Source organism: Aspergillus piperis (assembly GCF_003184755.1).
Source record: "Aspergillus piperis CBS 112811 unplaced genomic scaffold BO85scaffold_6, whole genome shotgun sequence".
In the NCBI taxonomy this organism is placed as follows: Eukaryota; Fungi; Ascomycota; class Eurotiomycetes; order Eurotiales; family Aspergillaceae; genus Aspergillus; species Aspergillus piperis.
In genome coordinates this window covers 1,116,875-1,138,456 of record NW_020291596.1, presented here as the reverse complement: position 1 = coordinate 1,138,456, position 21,582 = coordinate 1,116,875, and the positions used below count along the sequence as shown (strand labels likewise).

Here is a 21,582-nt window from a genome sequence, read left to right as displayed (position 1 = left end):
TCGGTAGAACGAAAGAACTGGGGGTGACCCCAGGCGCTGATGAAAGCAATGCAAAAAAAGTTATAACAGGAGATAAAATCACACTTGCGCCGGACCTCCAACCGATTCTGAACCGAACGCCTTCTATCGGGGAATATGGGAATTTGCTCGTCAAACAGAAATGGGTAACGATTGATTGCATGGACAGAAAAGGAGACAGGGTTTTCGTCAAGGGAAACATTGAAAGAAGAGTGTTTGAAAATGAGAGGCGCGGAAAATATAGAGCTATGTACGCTGCAAGATAAGAGACGAGGTTATATGGCGTGGAACGGAGGGTCGTGAGCACCATGGAGAGGGCTATGCGGTTCTTGGGCGCCAGCAAAAGATGACTCTCTTGTCAGCTCTCCTGCTGAATAATCGTGAGGCACACCGAAGCCATGTTGTACTCTCTCGAATGAATGTCGTGTTCGTTCAGATGATTGATGAATATAATCAACTGGCTGTGCATGAGGCAGTCGAGTCGTGTCAAGGCTTGACGCATAATTTGTCCCGTTGCTTCCGCGTGGCCGGTGAGTGTGAATGGTAGGAACGATGGAGGGAGAGTATATCTGCTGTTCATCCGAAAAGGGATCTTGTTTCAAGCTGGGTTGTATAGGCTTCACGAAGTCGGAAGATGTCGACGACTCATCACTAAAGGCGGTAGATCCTGCTGCTGCCGCCGCTGCCGCCCTCGGAGGAACTGTTCCTTCATACTGGTCCAGGAACTTGAATTTACCCTGAGAGACCTGCTCACGAATGATATCCACGTCGAGAGGGAAAAAAACCTTTTGAAACGCTTTAACAGTGAAGCGCGGCAGGAGGCATATCGTAACCGTCAACAAAAGCACAACCCAATATGACAGGGCACTGTACACTTGGGCCCCTGCGTTGTAAAAGGTTGTTGATGCTTCCAATGAGGAGTAGATGCCGGTCCAAAGGAAGATAAGAAGGGAGCTGACGACATTAATTAAGACCGTTAACCAATCCCAGCGGTAGCAGTTCATCAAGATGTAGGTGTTGCTGGCAATAACAGCACTGGAGCCCACGAGGACACCCATTCGCGTCCGGTCACTGACGTCCTTGCCGTTAGAGTGCACAAAAGTTGACGGGCTGTACAAAAGATAGGGCATGAAGAAGCAAATGATGGACTGATAAAAGCCATCGAGCATATAAAGCCTATTTCCGTTAGTGATTGTCTCACTAAATAGCAGATCACGCCATACCAGAACTTTAGTTGTGACCATTCCTTCTGCTCAATGCCTCTCATGTACAACTGGGGAACGGCTAATGAGACTTTGTCGTCAACATCTTGGTCAAATATGCCCATCAAGATAACGGGCAATGACGTGAAGGCGACATTGACTAGAACAATGTATGTGTAGTCGAAAAGGTACGAGCCGTCGAAATTATTGAAGAATGAGTACCAAAACAGAGCAATCGTCCAAACCAGATTCTAGGGGTAGGTCAGCTCGCTGTAGATGGGGGCTTAGTGCAGGATACTGTACCTTATAGAAAAAGTTTGCAGTTGTTTCTGCCATCCGTCGGTAGGAATACCTCCCATGGACCAGAACAAGGCGCTGCAAGAATCGAAACTGGCCGATGGCATAGTCAGAGGACATGGCCGCCTGGCCACCTTCTTCACCAAGTATACCGACACCAATATCAGCCTCCTGAATCATGGCGACATCATTGGCGCCATCACCAATCGAAAGAGCCATAATGTTGAGACCATTCTTGACCAGCCGCACGACAGCCGCCTTCTGCGCAGGACTGACGCGACAACATAAAACCGATTTACATTGCTTGCATAGTAGGAGAAACCTCTGCTTCAGCTCATCGCCGAGCATCAACTTGAGCGTATCACCGTCAATAACAACAGCATGTGTTGGCGGTGGCGGCCTATGATCGTGACGAGCGGCAAGGAGTTCTGCATCTGAACCAATCAGTCCGAACCGCTGCAGCTGGTTGTCCAGTTCCTGTGATGCGCGCTCTAGCTGATCTCCAGGAACATTGAACACTATCAGCTCCATATCATTGCTGAGAAGGTTGCATGAGTAGCCAATGTTGATCGCAGTCTCGACCTTGTCGCCAGTGAGAACCCATAGCTTGATTCCTGCATCTGCTAGCAATGAAATGGTGTCCGGAACCCCATCTTGCAATCTGTCCTCAATCGCTGTACCGCCTATAAGCATGAGGTTTTGCTCTATCTCGCTTGCTACCTGCTCGAGCTTCTCGTCGCGGTCAGTGAGCGCAGCAGCAGCCGAATCATGTTCCTTGCTCCACACTCGGTATTCCTCTTCACTGAGATCTCGATATGCAATACACAAAGTTCGCAAACCTTCGTTTGCAAATATTTCCAAGTGCTCTGCAGTTGTCTTTCGAAGCTCCTGCTGCTTGCCTGGGGCCAGACGCGAATAGATGATACTATCCGCACCCTTACAGAAGAGCCGAATACTACCATCAGGCATGCGGAGGATTGCGCTCATTCGTTTTCTCGTTGAGTTGAATTCCAAGGTATTGAGAACCGTATATGTCCTCTCCTCGCCGAGGACGTTGACAATAAGATCATCGTTTGATCGGCCAAGAAGAGTAAAGCCACAGTCTCTTGCTGTGCTGACAAGAGCAGCCTCATCTGGGGATTGCGCTTGAAACTCGATTTGCGGGGGATCTCCAGGAGTATGCTCAGTAATGACAGTATGGCACACCGCAAGGGCTAGCATGAAGTGCTCTGTTGCTTTCCGTTGCTCCTCACCAGCTTGGCCGCCCAAGTCCGCGACGTAGCTTGGCGCTATAAAAGTCAAGTTTTCCTCGCGCATATAAGGGTTGTCATACATTTTGCGAAGCATATCAACCATCATGACTGTGTCGGCAGCCAGCTTTTCGCGGGCTCTCGCGGCAACAGCATCAGCGTCGCCTCCTTCTCGTCGAACAATGCCAATCTGCGCTTCCGTGAATGCTTCGCCATATGAGACTCCATTGATGGTACACTTTTTGAAATCCATGACATTCTGAGTCAGCGTTCCAGTCTTGTCTGAGAAGATGTATTCAATTTGACCAACGTCATCGGAAATATTCCAAGACTTGGGTACACATGACATTCCCAGCTTGTCATAATACATAAACACATCACTGTGAATAAACACAGCTTGAATGGTTCGGACAATTTCGAGTGAAATATATAGCGAAATAGGCACCAAGTTTTGGAATAAGATGACTGCGACCCAGAAGGTAATGAGACCGGTAACAGCAGGTGTACTTCCGTATGACCCAAAATCGAAGTAGTCAAGCGATGCATCAGGATCACCCCAGGCGATCCCGTTGCCAATGCCACAGATAAGGCACATGATGAATAGAATGACGAAGTTATATATGACGTTCCAATTAAGATCCTTGGCGAGCCGAGGCTTTTTGGAAGGAGTTTCACCAGAGTTCAGCATGACCTTGGTTTCTTCTCCGGTAAAGATAACGACTCCGAGGGCCCATTCTGTATTGCGAAGGAAGCAACCGCGGAGAAGCACGTTGTTGATTGTTATCGGCTCAACCATCTCATTTCGAGGGGTGTCTGAGTAGGTTGGATCGCGCTGTTCCCAGCGCAAAGCACCATTGTAGGCATACAGGTTCGGATGAGGAGCCTCGCTATCAATCACGAACTCACATTTTTCGCAATCTCTAGCATGTCGAACTTGACGCCCACAATTTAAAGCTTGCCTGACCTTCAGGTTCGTTTCACCATCCAAACTCTTCGTTTCCACGTAGCACGCGCCGTCCGGGTCGGAAGTCGAGAGCAGAACGATATCAGCGGGGATTTGATCCCCATTGTACAAACGAACAAAGTCTCCAACTTGGATATTTTTCCAAAAGTCACGCTTGAAACGAGCATTACCCAGCGTCTGCTTTGACATATCCACTATACTGCCGCCTTTCGGTGGATGAGCAGCAGGGGTTGGAGTAGCCAAGCTATCCCGAGCCAATTTGTCGGGGTGCAAATATTGGTCATGATTGCCAACTGGAAGTGGCCAGTCCGGGCGTGCCTCTGGTGCTGGTGTGGAAACGGGAGTCATCTGGATAGCGTCGTCCTCGTCTTGCTGGGAAGACATTGAAGCCCTTGGCGATACGGTCGTCATATATGTTAACCGCCGGTTGTCTTTGACTTGTTGCTGAGAGTTCTTGTTCTTCTGAACAAGGCCCTTCATCGCCCTGTAGGTCTGGACCGTCGCCCTAGTACACGCTTTTTTGAACTGGCGCCAGAGAGAGACATTATCCTCGGTCGAATTCACGTTGGTCCAGTCTATTAAGCGGTATACGGGAGAGTTGTTCAGTTCGTTGTCCAGAACTGTACGCCGAAAGTCTTCGATGGCATCTTTGATCGAGGTAAGCACAACAATGACGATAAGAGGCACGGTGTTAAGGGCGGGATCAGAGACGCCGAAGATCGAGAAAAACTAGAGCCTTCAATGAGCTTTTCCGGTACTCTGCACTATATCTCAAGGATAGGGTCATACACTCAGAATAATGATGAAGAGGAAATAGATATTTGCAATGTTCTGGAACTGGAACCAAATGTTTTTCGGAACGAAAGACAAAGCAGTATATTTTGCGGTCCGGATCTTGTTTCTAGGATACGCTGCCATGGGACGGCCGTCTTCGTCCCTTTCACTTTCCGGTATAGGAATATTGAAGTAAATGCGTCTGTTGCTAGACCCCGTAGGGCTTTCCGTGCTTGTAGTTGTTTGTTGAGAAGTAGGTGATTTCATCGACGTAGGGGAATTGGCGGTACTTGTTTTCGGCATCTCCTCCTTCGCATCTAGATTCTTCTTATGCAAGCGATCCACTATTGAGACGCGCTTCCGGGTGCCGCCTGCGCCGGCTCTGCGTTGTGTTGCCCATCGTTGGCGCTTTGTCGGTTTTGAAACGTTGCTGCTAACCTCCCGGATGTCGTTACCGCTGTCATTGAACTCTGCGCCCAAGTCGATTGAAGCCATTTAGGCTACTGTCAGCCCTATCAAGGGCATAAAATGAGCGATGTGCTGATTGAACCGTTGAAAGGATAGCATCCGCAGCGACGAGCTGGACTCCGGCAGCGCAGCCAGCTCGCGAGATCGACTTGTTATTTCCGTCGCCGGTTTTGTTTTGAGTGCAGTAGGAAATCGAAGGCCGTATGTACAGGGACTGGTGAGTAGGCAGATTCGCAATTTATGCTGGTAGGCGCTTAAGTAGGTCAAACGTGAAGGAGAAGGAATGAAGCGTCAATTAACACCAAGGGACGCCCAAACACAAGGCAGTCAGGAAGGTGAAACGAGCGGAGGGGGAAAAGATCGAGGGTTACTGAGGATTATGCATTCGTGTGCCATTAACGAAAGAATGTCGAGGGCAAAGCAAACGAGAAGAAAGAAACCAAGAAACTCATGCAAAAAAGGAACCGGTCCTCCAGAGGCAAGAGTAAGAAAGAGGCTTAAGGACAGCGTCAGTTTCTTGGAGAGCCAGCCCAGCCGACAATCCCTCCTGGAGGGCCCCCGGGGGGAGCAGACGGACGGCTGTGTAATACAGGCACAATACGGGGAGTGCCAAAAGGCGTAACTTTCCAGTGTTTGTCAGCTCCGTATGGTAACTAAACATGCCCTCCCCGACTTTGTAAATTTTCAATTGTAACCGGGCAGATGGGTCGGTCTCCAATCAGATGGACTTTGGGTTCATGTTTCATCTACATGGAAACTACTAAGCAACTCCTGGATATGATCCATGAAGTGATTACTAGGCCTATGGGGGGTTTACCTATGGATGCTGTAATTCCTGCGCCGGGCCCCCGTCAGGTACCTGCCTCACCCCTGCTACGGAGTACAATCGAGCACAACAACAACAACAACAACAATCGCCACTATTATCTCCTGTGTACCAATTATGATGTCCGAAGACAATGGTAATTTTCCCTATCATGATTGTTCTTCTCAATGGTCATCTGAAAATTCTCTACTGTGCACTGATTACCACTACAGCCTACTTCATGGTGTGTGGAATCTCCGACCGGGTTTACCAGCCTCGCCCTAGACTGCGCATGGGTACATTTGAGGACGCTGATCAGAATGGAGCCCTTTCGACGATGGTCTTCTTACTACGTTGTTTGTATCCCAGGCCCCTCTTCGACGGAATTATCGGAATTCCGTTGGTCGGATTTCATCAAACTGCGCGAACGATGTCTTGGTCTATTATTTATAGACACCGTGTCTCCGGTTTGCCCTTCTTCATCTCTTCAGTTCTTCACTTGCACACCAATCGGATGTCATGGCAAGTAATGGCACCTCCAGTCGCACTGCTAAACTTGAAGCTGATCTCCCGCCTCCCAGCAATGAGACATTTTTTAATTACTCCCCTAAGGGAGGAATTGGACCGCCAGGATGTAACATGCATGGATAGGCAAGACAACAGCGTATAGATATGTTCAGGCCGGACCACTCAACGGCCCTTCATGGAACGGAAGCTGTCGCGTTAGATGGTAGGCTTCCCCTTCCTCCTGTACTCCGTACCTTGGGGGTGCTTGGGAGTCTGGGTCGGGATACGGAGCCTGAAACAGGCTAACAGCCGTCCGGGACGGCACATGCTGATGGCATCCATGGATAGGTCCACCTACGGAGCGCGGAGATTCGGAGGTACCACAGAAATCCGTGCTAACTGCATATATTGAGCCAACGGTCCTCCTAGTCTTGCATTGTAGAATTGCACATGGACTGTGCAGGGTCTACTAGCACCAGTGCGCTTCAGGATCCCGGATATAAAAGCATCCGTCTCCAATACACTCTTGTCTATTGTTCCCCCAGGCACGGGTACCTGACATTCTCGTTCCCCTTTTGCCCAGTCATGCTTCATGCATATTCTACTCCTTTTCCAGTCTTGGCTGCTTCTGTTAGTGGGGAGACCAGTCTTCCTGATGCGGTTTGGCGCGGTCCCATACCTATTGCGCGTAGTTCATACTAACCTTTACTGTTTATGGGGGCTAGAAGAAGATCACTCTGTGACTGTTTCAGTAAGCCAGATCCTATAACCGATCATCTAACAATGAGCGTGGAGGTATGTTTGGCCATATGAGCATGAAACGCTTTATTTTTTTTTTTTTTTTTTCAATTGCTGTGGACATTCGAAAGATGTGTTTTTCAGTTTTATGTTCCAAAATTATACGCCCAATTCCATTAACACAAACAAATCTCGATGTCCACCCTGGGCGGGAGGCTGAGTAGGCAGTCCCGTTACGTACCCCCAAAGCTCGGCTAATTTACCATGATTCTCCCAATTTTTAAATACCTCACGAACTTGCGATTTCGCGTTACAGTCTCTACCCGTAACCGTGGGGGGCCGCAATATTTCCATCGACAAATGACTGTGCTTTGAGCATATATTCCCATTTATATAAAAAACGGATCTCGAAAATATATGCCTGCAAAATGTTTCATTAGGCGATTTTACCTACCCCTTTGCCAATTTCGAACCCGGCGGCTTCCAAACAAGACCGACCGCAGCCTGCAGCTGCATCCACATCCGCATGGCACAACCGGGAGAAAGGAAAAGGCTGATTGAGTAAACAAGGAGGCCAACTATCTAAGCCCTGCCATGTACAGAGTACTTCACTATGGTGGGCATCTCCCAGCCCCCAAAGCAGAGATATGACAGATTGGCGTCAGATGGTCAGATCAACCGTGAACCGGTGTGGGGACTACAAAGTACTTTAGAGATAGATCTGCACCACTTTTCCACCCCTGGACCGCGCCCAAATACGATCCTGCGAAAGAAAAAAAAAAATTCTTTTCTGTCTACTGTGAGTAGTGATGTACAGACTATTGGCAGGTTGAGCCAGCCGTGTAACTATCGAAGGCTAGGAAGTCAGCAGAGCCTTGTAAGTAAAAGAGCTGTACCCTTTTTGGCCCCAGTGAGTTGCAGGTAGTGAACATAGTTAGCTTGGGGTCTAAACAGCAAGAATAACAAGGAGGTCGACAATCAAGCAGACTTTCAGGGAGGCTTTCACAGAGCAAAGGGTAAGTAATGTAGGGCACGCGAGAATACAGTGTTCGGTTCACCAGAAAAGGATCGAGGATCGATGGAATGGAAATCAAGGACGCATAATCATCGGAGTATTGGACTACCCCTACATTAACGGTCATGGCGCATGGAGAAGCTGACGCACCACTGGTGAATCGGCGCGGTACATCACAATCTGGAAGGAAAATAGATCGAATTAGCAGTGACAGAGAACAACTGTCTTTGGCAAATCGGCTAAACTACTACTAGCAGTACTACTGACTGCCCAGGTATTCAAAATCAATAGTCGATACCAGTCCATTTCCTGTACCCGTTTTGGGAAATGAATAGACAATGCTGAGTCATGGTCATGTGACCACGCGCCCTGTAGCACGCGCCCAGCGTGTCCAACAGAGGCTAAGTGCGGAGATCTACCGAACAAAGCATGCGGGTCATACTCTGCAGCATAATATATCCCCTTCACCAAAGTGTCCGGCATGCGACGCATTACCAGTTTCTTTAATCGTCCGGCTTTTGCAGCAGTGAACCCAGGCGCTCAGACCAGTGACCGCGGCAATGATCTCGATCAGCCATCGCACTCGTCCCCGCAATCTCGCCATTCAAATGGCCCCTCTTCTTCATCAGCGGAGCCAGAAGCCCAGCTGGAACTGTCTTTGTCCCAATCCATAAAGGATGGCGAGAATGAAGCTCTGCCTCACCACAGCTTCCTCAGCACAGAATCTGCAGCTAAGGATCCATCCCCAGGAACAAGTTTCAATTCATCGCAACGTGTTATGAAGAACGGAAAAGAGGTTGTTATCAGCTCCGATGGCGAGGATACAGATTCATTAAGCTCGTTCGAGTCTCCGGACGATCTTCTTGCGAGATTTGTTAAGCCTCCTGGTTTTGTAAGCAAGGATGATAGAGAGTATAATACGTCTAAATCAGGAATGACCTTGCGGAACGGCGGCGTGAACAGCGCAAAGTCAGACAATCGGTCTCGCTTTCCAGTTAAGGTCCCAAAGTACAGCAATACGCTAGACTCGCTTGTTGTTCAAGCAGTTGATGATAATGAAACTGAGGCCGGTATTGCAAAGTTGAAAGCTGCTCTTGAGAAGGAAGATTTGCGAAAGAACGGAAAGCAGGATGATGAGAAACACAATTCACTCGTACCGACCACACAGCTAAATGAGGATACCCTCGCATCGGCTCTGGGTGACCAAGACGATGAAATGGGGCTACGACGTCTTCTAGATGCTGTTCGAAGGACAGAGGCTCTTGATCTAGACAAATCATGGCACTTTTTTGACTATAAAAGCGAATTACCCCCAGCGGTTGACTTTCCCAAAGACTGCATAGATAAAGACGGTTATATGTTCCGACTACGAGGTCAGTGTACGGTACATGCTATTGATAGTAGACTCGTTACTGATTCGTTGGACAGAGAGGCTTTCAAGGGAGCGGGCACTCCATTCAGGCATTATCGATTTTGCTCTATCGCGGTCATATTTGCCGGACGAGGTTATCTCGTGGATTTTCAAAGCTGGTTCGTATGAGATTTTGTCCGCCTATTCTCATCGCTTACCTTCCCTCAGTACCTTCAGAGACGCAAGACAGCATCAGGCAAGCGCTTTGTAGAGCTTTCAAAGTCAGTGGCTATGACAAGTCGGGATAAATCGTGACGTAGTTTGCTGATCTTGCTTAGAATGCGAACCCTGAGCGGGTCAAGTCTCTCATAAGACCGGCCGACATCGATCAAGTTTTTCAACAGTTGGGAGCAACCTCCCAAGCATTGGCGACTTCTGAAACGATTGTTCCAGACGCGCACATCAACAGTACGTCATCGCGTTGGCCTAAGCACAAGCATCCGTTGACGGCAATATGCAGAACATAATGTGAAGAACAACTCCCTACGTGAGGGAATGCTGGTCTCTGTCCTTGAGTTGCTCAGTGGGGCTGCAGACCTGTAAGTGTTGGAATATCTGGTTATACGTACAAATGCTAATTTTTGCATTAGGCTTGCAGAGGATGCTCGAGAGCGCGCACTGAATCTATTATTTCGTCTCACTCTCGATGTCTCATTGACCAGCAATTTCCTGGTCTGTTCTGAACTAGAGAGGACCATCGTCACCATGCTAGAGAGTGCCCCTGACGATACAGCCGATGACATGGTATAGTCAAGTTTCTGTCAGGTTTTCCAAACCTCGCTAACACATCTAGGTGCATCGTGTTTGCACTACTGTTTTCGACACTGTCAAAGATGCGATGTCACAGAGTCGCCTGGTTAGGCATATACTTCCAACCTCAGACTGGCTCGCACTCATCCGGTGCCGCCTCGCGGTGTCCTTCTTGTTGAATGATGCTTCACCACTGGGTGAGCCGCCAGAAAAGCTCATCAATATGAAGCGTATAACCAGCATCCTCAATCAACAGCGGTTCGATGTGAAGTGGTACAAAGGGAAGGGGCAGCATGAATACGATTACGGAGAACTTGGAGCTGTCGCCATTCTTTTTAACATTGCCATCGATTCTGGACGGTATGAAGTGGAATTTTCGGATAAAGAAGCGGAGAGGACGTTCAACGCTGACGTTGATGCTCTTTCTGATCGGCTCAAAATCATTTTCACTTCCATTGAGGACTCGGGTGCCTCCCACTTGAAACGAACGTTGGCTAAGGAAGCCATCGAGGCTCTACATTATCGAGTCGTATATTCCGTCAGGTCAAAGCCACGTCCCAAAAAGTCAATCCTCGGGGTTCCTGAGGAGCGAAGAGAGAACAAAGGCGTGTTCAAATCATTCTTCAAGCCTCCGAAAGGCAGCGATGAGCTGCCATTGCGGCCACATGATACAGCATCCTAATTTGTCGTTCACCGCCGAGATACAACACCTGCTTTCAGTGGTTAACTTTCAACAGTTTGCTCTCTCGTCAAGCAGAATGGACTACGCTGATCTTTCATTATAACGATGGTTCGTCGGGGTATATGCACTCGAACGCGTTGATGTTGGCATTAGCGTGCACACTGGCCGGTCCAGGTGCTTGTTATAAACTTTCAATGATAAAAACAAAAGGTCGAGGGTGGTAGATGGCTAGACTCAGGGTTGGAGTCGACAAATGATGATATGTGGCGTCAGGCTTGATTGTTGTTCATTTGTTTTGTTCTTATTTTGTTCGGGATACCTTATTGATTAGTCCTGTGAAGCCTATCGCTATTGTCCTGGGATACATTGTTGGGAATTTGTTGCGCGATATAGTTGAACCATGTTGGGTTGCTCATCATACCATAGATATAGTGAAACATGCACCAAAGTCTCGGGCTTCAACAACTCTGTGCTATGCAGCAATATATACATGAATCTACTATGTTACTCCTGCGGCAAAAACTAAGAGTATGCAGTACCATCTTTCCTCCGCGAAATGCTCGAAACATCCAAAGCAAACCGACGTTCTGGGATGAACTCTGTTTGAATTTCTGATGGGAAGAATTGAAGAACTTTATACAAGGCTATGGTGCTCTCCTGAAAAAAGACCCGGAGTACATAGATACAGGCTGCAACGACGAAACAGGTTCAGGTATTGTAAATTCGCTTGGCAAGAGACACATATCATTGGTCTAGTCATAGAACCTCCGGTTGGTGTTCTTGCCGAACAGTGTCTCGCGGACGGCGGGGAGGGCGTCGATTTCGAGCAGGCGCAGCCGCTCTTCGAACGTGTTGTTGATCTCGATCTTGCCCTGACCACCAATGATGACGACACCACCAGCACTATAGTTGACACGGTTAGATCATATAGGGTGCAGGCTTGGGAGATAAGAAAGAGGAAAGGAAAAAGGGGACTCACGATCCCTCAGGCAGCGGCTCCTCCTCGTCCAGCTCCGCGGACGTTTCCTTGCCGACGGTCTCCTTAAATTCCTTCGCGGCCTCTTCAATAGCCTTCTTGACAGCGTCGGTATCCTGCTTCCTCGCCCGAATCGACACCTTGTCTTCATTGAGAGCGTACAAGCCCTCGAGAACCAAGCCCTTCAGCACAGCCTCATACTTCTCCGCATCCTTAGCTGCGATACCGGAGATCTGATCACGAGCCTGCTGGAACAGATCATCAAGCAGTTCCTGGCGAGACGAGAGAACACGGAGACGGGTGCGGTTGGCGAGAGTAGAGCGAGTGATCTGCTGGGACATGGAAGCTTGCTTGAACTTCTTCTCATACTGAGTGTCGATGGCGGCAGTCTCCTGACGGACGAGCTTGGACTTCTCGATAGCGAACTCCTCGTCGGCTTTGAGCTGGATTTCACGGGCCTTCTCCAGCGCTTCCTGCCGGATGAAGGCCGTCATCTTGCGGAGCTCGCCCGCAACCTGGTTGGAGATAACGGTTATGAGCTCAGCTCGGGAGCGGGCACATGCATGGTCCCTGGTCGAGGATCGGGCGACATACCTGGTCATCGGACAACGCATGACTTTGCGACATGGTGATGATAGAGTAATTGTATAGATCGGGAAGATGTAGAGGGGAGAGCGAAGGGTATCGATATGTGGGTGGGGGGGTATGGAAGAGAGACAACGTCAGTTGAGCTTCCCGATGCGGAGGTGCCTTTCTTTGGGGGGGCGGTCAATCAACGTCAGCCTGCTACTGCGCCAGATCAAGGGGGTGGAAATAGTCAACGGTCATGGATCGCGACCGGTATATTATTAGAAATAGAACAAGTCGGGGACTATTATTACTCACCTGGACCGGCAGGAATGTATAGAGAGGGGAGGGTGAGTGACTGGGGTGGGGGAGATAATACAGGGAGAACAAGCAGCAGTAACAACAAGCAGCGGAGGGAAACGTTGCACTTGGGCGGATCTGCTGATCGATTCGCAACGCAACTTGGCGGCCGCTCAGGAACTCACTTGCTCTCCCGCTTTCCCCCTCTAGTTACTACTTACTTACTGCTGCTGCTTCTTCCCCACAGCCATTCGGTTCGATCTACTCCTCTTCTTTTCTCTCTTGGTTTTTACCTCGTCTTTGGACAATGGAGTCGGTCTTACTAGTCCTGTCGTATCCTGTCTAATGCGTGTCTGGTCTTTGTCCCCCGGCTCAGCGACCAATGCACGAGGATATCCGAGATGGGGAATCTTGGTGACCTATCGCCCCAGGGGAGTGTCGCGGTTTGTTCTTCCCCTCCGGTGTTCTCGTCTCATTGGCAATCGAGCTTCTGTGCTAACTGGAAAGCGTTTCTAGGTTGGGGTGGTTGTCGGGTTGATCTCGACCAGTCTCCAGGCCATCGGGCTAACCCTCCAACGCAAGTCGCATATCCTCGAGGACGAGAAACACCCGTACGATATACGTCGACCACCTTATAAACGTCGGAGATGGCAGGTCAGCTCATGCTCCTCCCTATACAGTGCTTCCGCTATAACCCGGTTTTGCTGAATCCATGTAGTTGGGGATGCTGATGTTCGTCATTGCGAACATCGTCGGCAGCACCATCCAGATAACTACTCTCCCGCTTCCGGTGCTTTCAACCCTTCAAGCAGTCAGTGACTTCCCTAGATCAGGTAGTGAATTCCCGGGCATCGCTAATATCTGTTGTACCAGTCCGGGCTTGTTTTCAATACCATCTTTGCTACTCTGATCCTGGGTGAAGCCTTCACCAGATACTCGCTCATCGGCACAGTCTTGGTCTGCATCGGCGCGCTCCTGATAGCGGTGTTTGGCGCCGTCGGGGAGCCAGCGCATACTCTCGATCAGCTTTTGGAGCTACTGCAGCGTCGAAACTTTATACTTTGGATGGCAGGGACGGCCGTATTGGTGCTGGTCATCTATCTCGGCTCCCGCCTGCTGAAATTCCTAGCTTCTCCATCTCGTTCTAAATACCCCAACACCCGCGGTGCATATAGGCCGCACCTGCAAATTTCCCACGGACGTGTTCGACTGATCCGCGGTCTATGCTATGGCATGATCAGTGGAATCCTATCGGCGCATTCTCTTCTGCTCGCCAAATCAGCCGTGGAGCTCCTTGTTCGGACGGTCGTGGATCGCGTCAATCAATTCGATCGCTGGCAGTCTTGGGTCATTCTTCTCGCCATGATTGGTCTGGCTCTCTCACAACTATTTTATCTACATCGGGGCCTGAAGCTATGCAGCACCAGTGTCTTATACCCATTTGTCTTCTGCATCTATAACATTATCGCCATCATAGATGGATTAATATACTTCCGACAAATGTCCCAGCTGGCGGGCTTCCATGCTGGGCTGATATCGCTTGGAACAATTGTCTTACTTGGAGGTGTCCTTTGCTTGTCGTGGCGCTTAGAGGTCATAGACAGCCATGCGGCTGTGACTGTTGTCGGACCGTCCCAGACTGGCCTGGGTCCTGGAATGGCTGTTGTCGAGGAGCACGAAACCTCACCCCTTAGCCTGGGAAGAGACGGCCACGAGGACTTGGAGCGTGAGCCCCTCTTACGCAGTGCTCAAATCCCTCGGCGAAGTATTCACAAGAGAGCACCCAGTCTGCCTCTACCTCAGTCTTCCTTGAGTCCACAGGACTCCACGGCAGATCTCGATCCAGCTTCCATCTGGGCAGAGTTGGACGACTCTGACTTTGACTATGCCGCAGCCATGATGCGTTCCTCCAGGCGCAGTCGCACATTTGGAGATCCACCATCGGCCCAATCAAGAAGCAGGATGAGAAGCAGTTTCCTGCGTGGACCTCGCCGCTCCAGCACCCTTTCAGTCAACCAAAATACCTGGAACCCGCGCAGATCCTCCCAAGCCGCACATCAGGGGCATCGCAGCAGGCAACGACGAACATCAGCACCTGCTCCAGAGAACCGCGGACTCCTTTCGAAGCCCCAATCCTACACAACCGGCTACGGCACCCAGGACGACCGCTCAGACAACCTAGTATCAGGGCATCGGCGCCGCGAATCCCTCACCGACGCGGAATTACCAACCGGGTACTCGAATCTCCTCGCAGGTCCGAGGAGCACCCTCCGCGGAGCCTGGAGAAGCGGTCTTCAATACCTCACCCAATGGACCGGAAGCAATCGAGGAAGACGACAAAGCTCATCCAGTCCGGGCCCCGACCTCGAAGCCAGTCCCGACGGACGTACAGAATGAAAATTAGATTTACATTCCGTCTCTTTTTGCACCGCCATTTCCATCCCACAATCCAATTTTACCCCAGACTCTTTTGATTATATCCACTAGACCCACACCATAAATACACATCAATGATAACCTAACCCTCTTCTTGATTCCTTTCAATCAATGTACAATAACTTCCATACCAACATTATCTATCTACTATTATACACATACACCAACCATCCTATTCCCTTTTACCTTATTACATAGCATGGCTCCTTATTCACTTCACTTCATATTAAGCTACCTAGAAATTGAACGAAACCTTTTAAGGCCTGTTCCCAAATAAGAAATACAATACAAACTACATACAAAACTACAAACCTAAATCAACATTCCTTCTTCTTCCCAAAACTAATTTTCCTCATACCTAGTCCTTACATCATACAGAACCGGATCGCCATGTCACGGGATACCCAGATAGATAGTATAGATAGGTGGGTAGATAGATAGGGAGAGAGGAGGGGGGGATAAACATATACGAGGTCACGAGATCTGCCTACAGGATGAGATGAGCTGGCATAGTACTATATTCATACTTCCATTTGTATCATTCCATCTTCCATTTCATCAGTTCATTTCACTCACTTTATGTCTTCTGGAGATTCTACTATCTACTATCAGCTTGGTTCTATCAAGGTGTTTTTACTGGTTAAAGTTAGATAGATAGTTAGGGGATGGTGGCTCTGCTTTTATACCATCTACCCTAGTACTGGGTTGGTAGATGACGATGTGCATATATGTACCCATAGATAAGGTGCAGTGGGTGAGGGGCAGAGAGTGATGATCTACGACTTGCTGCTGACTACTGGTATGGTATGTAGTTATCTATTGAGAGAACTGGTCATAGGAAGAGCAGCAGAAGGACAAATAATAATAGTTCCGGTTTTCTCCCTACCATACATGACATACTTCTTACCCGATGAAGGTTATCCATCCAACATCATATCAAGTTACTCAATCAAATAACACCCCCCCATTTCTGCGTCCAACTTATCTCGTGACTCCCGCCCCCCTCTCCCCCTTCTTGCTTCCGGAGCCGTCATTCAAACTTGCCCGCAAGCCAAGGATCATTGTCGAAGGGGGAGGGAAAAGCGCAAGTGACGAGCCTGGCGCAAGGGGGCATAAATCACATGTGGAAATCAAGGGAGGTCAATTAGTCAACGCAAGACGAAAACAACAATTTATGAAAGACAAAACAGATAACCACTTCGCCAGTAAGAATAGAGAAAGAAAGGAAACAAAAAAAGAGTAGGGTAAAAGCACCAGAAACACCGCCACTTTCACCGTCGTCTAGGAAAAGGATTAGGAGATGTGAGGAACGAAGAAAAACAATTAATAGCCTGGGGAGCCCAGATCAAAGTCTCTTGCATCCTTCAAGATTCAGTCGCGCAGCCTGGCCTTCATTTTCCTTTTTCTTTTTTCTTGTTTTTTTTGTTCTTCCCTTTTTTTCCATTGGCTATTTTTGGCTTTTATAGGGAGGGTCTTCGGTGAAACATGACAAATAGCACGAGGCATCTTGCGAACACCGAGGCTACCGACTCAGGTGTGTATGTAAACTGCAATACCAACGAGTCAGGCTATACACAGATTACTATAAGGTAATATCTCGGTTCTTCGTTCTGCGTTGCGCGGCGGTACAACACTGTAGACCGGTTTTAATAGTATGAATTATGTCTGGAAACAAATCGTTGGGTATCAAAGGAAGGCCGTAGAGGAGAAAGCTGCACGCGCTGGAGTTGACAAGGATGCGAACAACTGCCTGGGCCCCTCAGGTGCTTGAAAACGCGGGGCATGAAGACACATAGCCACCGCTTACGCCGTGGGCTGGTGCTGGGGGGGCATCCGGTTACCCACAGGCATGCCAGGATACTGTCCTCCTGCCTGCTGTTGCTGCTGAAGGCCCTGGTAGTAGGCCATCTGCTGCTGTTGTTCGTTCGTCATGTAGCCGGGGTGCATACCGGCGGGACGGGGGATATTCGACTGTTGGGGGTTGACATTGCTGTGGCTAACATCCTCTGGCGTCTCAGCCGGCACCTCGGGTGCATCAACGCCATTCTCGTTGGTAGTGGGGTCAGGTGCATTCAGACAGGCCTGACAGAGAAACAGAGAGTCAGTCGCGTTAAGTTCGACCTCAAGTAAACGAGAGAAAGTAGTGGCACAGGACTCACCTGAATGAGGTTCTTGCCCTCAGCCTTGGTCACCAGCGGTTGAAGCTTCGGAGTGGTGAAAGTATAGACGAGACCGGTCTCGGAAACGACCAGCAGGAGTACTTGAGTACCTGTGAGAACAGAGAGTTCGTAGGCCTGTTTTGCGACCGCATTGAGGCGTCAGCACCGGTCCAACGGCAATAGTTCCAGGCAAAGAACGTGTAAAACAAGCTTGACAACGAGGAGAAAAGACGCATCAAGAAAGGACTGGAGTTGGCGACAGAATTGACGGCGATAACGAAGGGGAGAGATGAGGCTGTAGAGACGCGACAGCACGCACCTTCTTCATGATACCCGCCTTCCGCTTGGAGAAGGTGATGTGGCGACGCGACTTATCCTGAATGAATTTGATCTCAATCTTTCTGCGCTCGCGACCGGGCTTGTCATCATCATCGTCGTCGTCGTCGGCGCTCATGCGAGAGCGCTTGGTGCCGCGGTTGTCAGCGGCGCCGTTACCGGCGGCCTGCTGCAGGTCGTCCTGAGTAGGAGAAGGGTTCTCCTCACCGACGGCAGTGATGTCGGCCATGACGAGACTAGGGGGAGATTAGAATGGAGAAAAAAGAGAAGTGTGAATGACGAGAATGGTATAAGAGAGGAAAGGAAGAAGTCTGGGGGACGTGAAGACGAATGCCCAAAGAGGAATGATGCTTTTGAGGGGGAGGGAGAATGACCAAATCGAGTAACGCGTTTGCTTCGCAGGGTTTGGGTTCAGGACGAGAAGGAAAGAGAAACGGGGAGGAGGAGTTCGAAGAAGGCAAAGTGCCGCTGCAGACCAGGCAGGCGGTCTGTCACGTGGTTGTTACCATACCTTACACCCCGTGTGGTATTATTTTGGTTTCCCTCTTTTAAGCTTTTTCCTCACCAAGTTCTCAGCATACCTCCTTTTCCAGCTTCTTTTCTGCCGTTTCCTGTACTTTTGATATTGCTTCATATGGGGGTAGGGTATGTATTTCTCCTTTCTTTATGACTGACATATTTTACCTCATTCAATATTATCCTACTCTCACTCTCTGCTCACTTTCCCTCTCACTTTACTCCTCACCCTGGTCAACCAATCTTTCCGTCACAATACAACCTTTGTCCAGACCCGACGGTGGGGAAAGACTCAGGCTTGGCCCGAGCCACTATTGGCCTAGCCGCAGTGAGGCATTGGGGATTCGATACGGCGGCCAACTCACATTCCCCACCCATACCGCGTAATATTACGGCAACCCCCCCTCCCCCCTCAAAGGGTCACTTTCCGTTTCCTTCAAGAGCAAATGGGGAAAAGCTTAGTTGACCCTCCATCACGCAGTCATTCACCATTCATTCATCAAGGTGGTTTGTGAACGACTGACTCTACTGGTCTTGTCTCTCCCACAAAGTCTTTAATGAACACAAGTGATTCGCCTTCCCCTAAAATCGATCAATAATCTTACTCGGACCAGATCAAACCGGGTCATGGTTGTTGGATGATGTACTCACTGAACTAACTAGGATGTGGGCAGAGTGAGTGGCGGCGAACATTCCATGTCCATCCCGTGTGCCCTGCCGGTCTACTACTACGGTAGTAACTGGCCCCCAAGCCAAACAGCAGCTGGGGCGTATTTGGTAGTATCGAAGCTATTCTTTAGTCTATCTACTTAACTTTTTAGTGAGAACTGGCCAAGGGGAGAGACGCGTAGTGCATTCAGTAGATGGTGTCTCTCTCTCTCTCTCTCTCTCTCTCACTTACTGTACCTTTCCGTACTTTCAGGGCAGCGAGTAAGCATAACTATGCGCGTACTATTGAATCAATTCATTGATTTGACTGATTGCTTGATTGATTGATTGATCCATCCATCCATCCAACCATCTCGTATGCATGTAACTAGTGTTCACCATCATCCTTCCCGCCATAAAGTACTAACTCACGGACGGATGCATCCCTCAGCAAACCCGGTGGCGCCTGAAGAAAAGACTCGACTCGATCCAAACTCAGTAATTCGTCACGTACGTTTTCACTTACACACGAAGAGAGTTTCCTCTCTTGAATTCAACGCTGACAACCTAATCTAACTCATAGGGTTTCGGCGTTTACTTTCCACACTGTCACTGCTAAGACCAGAAACTCTTAACAGCCTCATCCTTCAGCACAGACATGCCCAACCCTGGAAATTCTTAACTATATATAGTAAGATGGCAAACAGGTGACTAGAACTAATAAATACAACTGTTCAATTCAGCTAGGATTTCCTTCCCCCATCATTGGCATCCCCCCATCAGCAAGGACAACCCCAATTATTCCCCTCCAAAACCAATAGAGACCCGCCCGGTAACTGATAATCTTCTGCACCGGCTGCATCAATTTATATCAATCACTGATCAGTCATCACTCCGACCTGTTTCATATCATCTCTTTTGCTTCATTTTCTTCATTACCTTTTTACACACCCTAAGTTCGCCACGAGGCTTTTATCCCTCGTGTCATTATCCTCTTGGATATTATGCTCTCGCCCAGAGCGAGAGAAAGGACCATGCTGAACTCTAAGCGATCAAAGCTTAGCATTTTCAGCTCTCAGCACGTTATCAAATCCTACTACTCCAGGGTACTAAGTCGAACCTTAGCACCATCCATCCCAGATAACCTTCCCTGCTACATACAGGTCATGCAAGCAAGAGAAGATGAAAAAATTACCCCATCCATCGTCATGATCTACATAAATCTCACCCACATATGACTTTTTCTTCATCCCCTACCTACCACTGATCTACTCCTAAGCATCATACACACACAATCACTCGACGAAATACCTCAAAAGTAACATGACCTATGAAACAGCAATCTACACCCTGATTCTCCAACTCCAAACAGTCCCCGAAACCGGTTAAAGTAGCTTTACCTTCCCATCACATGGCCCCCGAAACCTAATATCCATCACCACCATCATCATCCTTCTCCAGCAAACTTCCAAATATCCTACATGATAGGCCTACCAGTAATAAAAAGTCAACTCAACCGGATTAAGTTTCAGGCCGCCCAGATGTAACTTCAAACTCCCTGAATCATTAACTAAGAGACCGACGTCAGAAACTGTCCCTTACAGGGTAAGGTGGTGTGTGTTCATTCTCAGCCCTGCGAGGATTTAGCATCTTTCGAACTCGATTGGGTAGAAGCGTGATGGATGTGATGTGTGGATGGATGGATGGATGGATGGATGGATGGATGGATGGATGGATGGATGGATGTAACCTCATAGTGATAACAATGAGGAATACAAGACACACACACACACACACACAATGCTATTATTCGATGTGTATGAGAGCTCTTTGTATTTCTAATCATCTTGCTGATGCTGACGTTTTATGTCTCGCATTGAGTCATTGATTAACTTAGCTGCTGAAAATCTTTTTTTTCCCATGTCATTATTATTATTATTATTATCTATGTCCATATGTGCTCTTCGCCGAAACTCAATATATCTATCCTACTTCCAATTCCATCATATTTCTACATTTACGTACTACTATACACCCACTGCCCCGTGCCTCTCTTTCACGACCACCCACCTACACAGCTGGATCAGTCGCCAATTATACCTATCTACTATCATCACCTACACCACCAACACTAACACCCCCATCATATGTCCATCTCATCTATCTCATCTATCCCATCTATCCCATCCATCCAGCCAGCCAGCCAGCCAGCCACACAATGAGCGAGAGAGTGAGCGAGCGAGTCAGTAGGGAATGATCCGATTGGGGGTTTATATAAGTTTACTACAAATTAGAAAAAGAACCGCTGCGTAGAAAACATGCTTTTGGAAAACCTACGTACGTAGGTAGTACTTGGCTTAGCCTAGACAGTACGATGGGATGCTATCATGCTACACAAGGTCGTATGCATGTATGTACGATCATCATGGATGATTGTTTGTTTGTCTCTCTGTCTGGTTTTCTGTCTGGTGGGCTCGTACTTTTGCCGAAGAAGGTTATTATTGCTACTCCTTGGCAGTGTGCTACTGCCGAGTACAAAGCTGTCTGTCTGCCTGCCTGACTGGTGGTGATTAACTGACTGACTCTACATGAAACAAGCATCAAACTGACCTACGCAATCGATCGAACCACCCATTACGAACACATTCTCCAGTGAATCCAGTCATATTATTCCGCAGCATGCGTGCGTGTGTCTATTGCTAATAACTAACAGATAATCTTCCCCCTGATCTAAGACTTTGAACTCGTGATATTCTGCCATAA

The 21,582-nt window shown here is 48.7% G+C and overlaps 7 protein-coding genes across 7 annotated transcripts; 4 read left to right on the top strand and 3 right to left on the bottom strand.

Annotated features, from left to right (window-relative positions):
• Nucleotides 1-81: 81 nt before the first annotated feature.
• On the bottom strand, nucleotides 82-5,128 carry BO85DRAFT_266094 (phospholipid-translocating P-type ATPase domain-containing protein). Its single transcript, XM_025655054.1, has 4 exons — nucleotides 4,521-5,128; nucleotides 1,524-4,460; nucleotides 1,242-1,471; nucleotides 82-1,194 (listed from the first exon to the last, which is right to left on the bottom strand). The coding sequence occupies exons 1-4, from the start codon at nucleotides 4,998-5,000 to the stop codon at nucleotides 294-296; spliced, it is 4,548 nt and encodes a 1,515-aa protein (XP_025517154.1). The 5' UTR covers nucleotides 5,001-5,128; the 3' UTR covers nucleotides 82-293.
• A 552-nt stretch (nucleotides 5,129-5,680) lies between these two features.
• BO85DRAFT_266069 (uncharacterized protein) lies at nucleotides 5,681-6,592 on the top strand. Its single transcript, XM_025655053.1, has one exon. The coding sequence runs from the start codon at nucleotides 5,933-5,935 to the stop codon at nucleotides 6,446-6,448; it is 516 nt and encodes a 171-aa protein (XP_025517153.1). The 5' UTR covers nucleotides 5,681-5,932; the 3' UTR covers nucleotides 6,449-6,592.
• Nucleotides 6,593-8,510: 1,918 nt separating this feature from the next.
• Nucleotides 8,511-10,881, top strand: BO85DRAFT_418498 (uncharacterized protein; the record flags this gene model as incomplete). Its single annotated transcript, XM_025657818.1, has 7 exons — nucleotides 8,511-9,411; nucleotides 9,467-9,568; nucleotides 9,618-9,670; nucleotides 9,728-9,857; nucleotides 9,910-9,988; nucleotides 10,040-10,193; nucleotides 10,243-10,881. The coding sequence occupies exons 1-7, from the start codon at nucleotides 8,520-8,522 to the stop codon at nucleotides 10,879-10,881; spliced, it is 2,049 nt and encodes a 682-aa protein (XP_025517152.1). The 5' UTR covers nucleotides 8,511-8,519.
• A 752-nt stretch (nucleotides 10,882-11,633) lies between these two features.
• Nucleotides 11,634-12,484, bottom strand: BO85DRAFT_368871 (H(+)-transporting V1 sector ATPase subunit E; the record flags this gene model as incomplete). The annotated part of the gene is made up of 3 exons (XM_025655893.1): nucleotides 11,634-11,784; nucleotides 11,861-12,372; nucleotides 12,452-12,484. 3 exons carry the CDS (start codon nucleotides 12,482-12,484, stop codon nucleotides 11,634-11,636), a joined length of 696 nt encoding a protein of 231 aa, XP_025517151.1.
• Nucleotides 12,485-12,845: 361 nt separating this feature from the next.
• On the top strand, nucleotides 12,846-15,474 carry BO85DRAFT_394854 (DUF803 domain protein). Its single transcript, XM_025656932.1, has 4 exons — nucleotides 12,846-13,167; nucleotides 13,241-13,378; nucleotides 13,443-13,535; nucleotides 13,598-15,474. Exons 1-4 carry the CDS (start codon nucleotides 13,126-13,128, stop codon nucleotides 15,119-15,121), a joined length of 1,797 nt encoding a protein of 598 aa, XP_025517150.1. The 5' UTR covers nucleotides 12,846-13,125; the 3' UTR covers nucleotides 15,122-15,474.
• Nucleotides 15,475-16,963: 1,489 nt separating this feature from the next.
• BO85DRAFT_368533 (MADS-box domain-containing protein) lies at nucleotides 16,964-17,884 on the bottom strand (the record flags this gene model as incomplete). Its single annotated transcript, XM_025655873.1, has 3 exons — nucleotides 16,964-17,242; nucleotides 17,320-17,454; nucleotides 17,639-17,884. The coding sequence occupies 3 exons, from the start codon at nucleotides 17,882-17,884 to the stop codon at nucleotides 16,964-16,966; spliced, it is 660 nt and encodes a 219-aa protein (XP_025517149.1).
• Nucleotides 17,885-20,371: 2,487 nt separating this feature from the next.
• On the top strand, nucleotides 20,372-21,125 carry BO85DRAFT_265951 (uncharacterized protein). The gene has a single exon (XM_025655052.1). It carries the CDS (start codon nucleotides 20,686-20,688, stop codon nucleotides 21,067-21,069), a length of 384 nt encoding a protein of 127 aa, XP_025517148.1. The 5' UTR covers nucleotides 20,372-20,685; the 3' UTR covers nucleotides 21,070-21,125.
• Nucleotides 21,126-21,582: the final 457 nt, after the last annotated feature.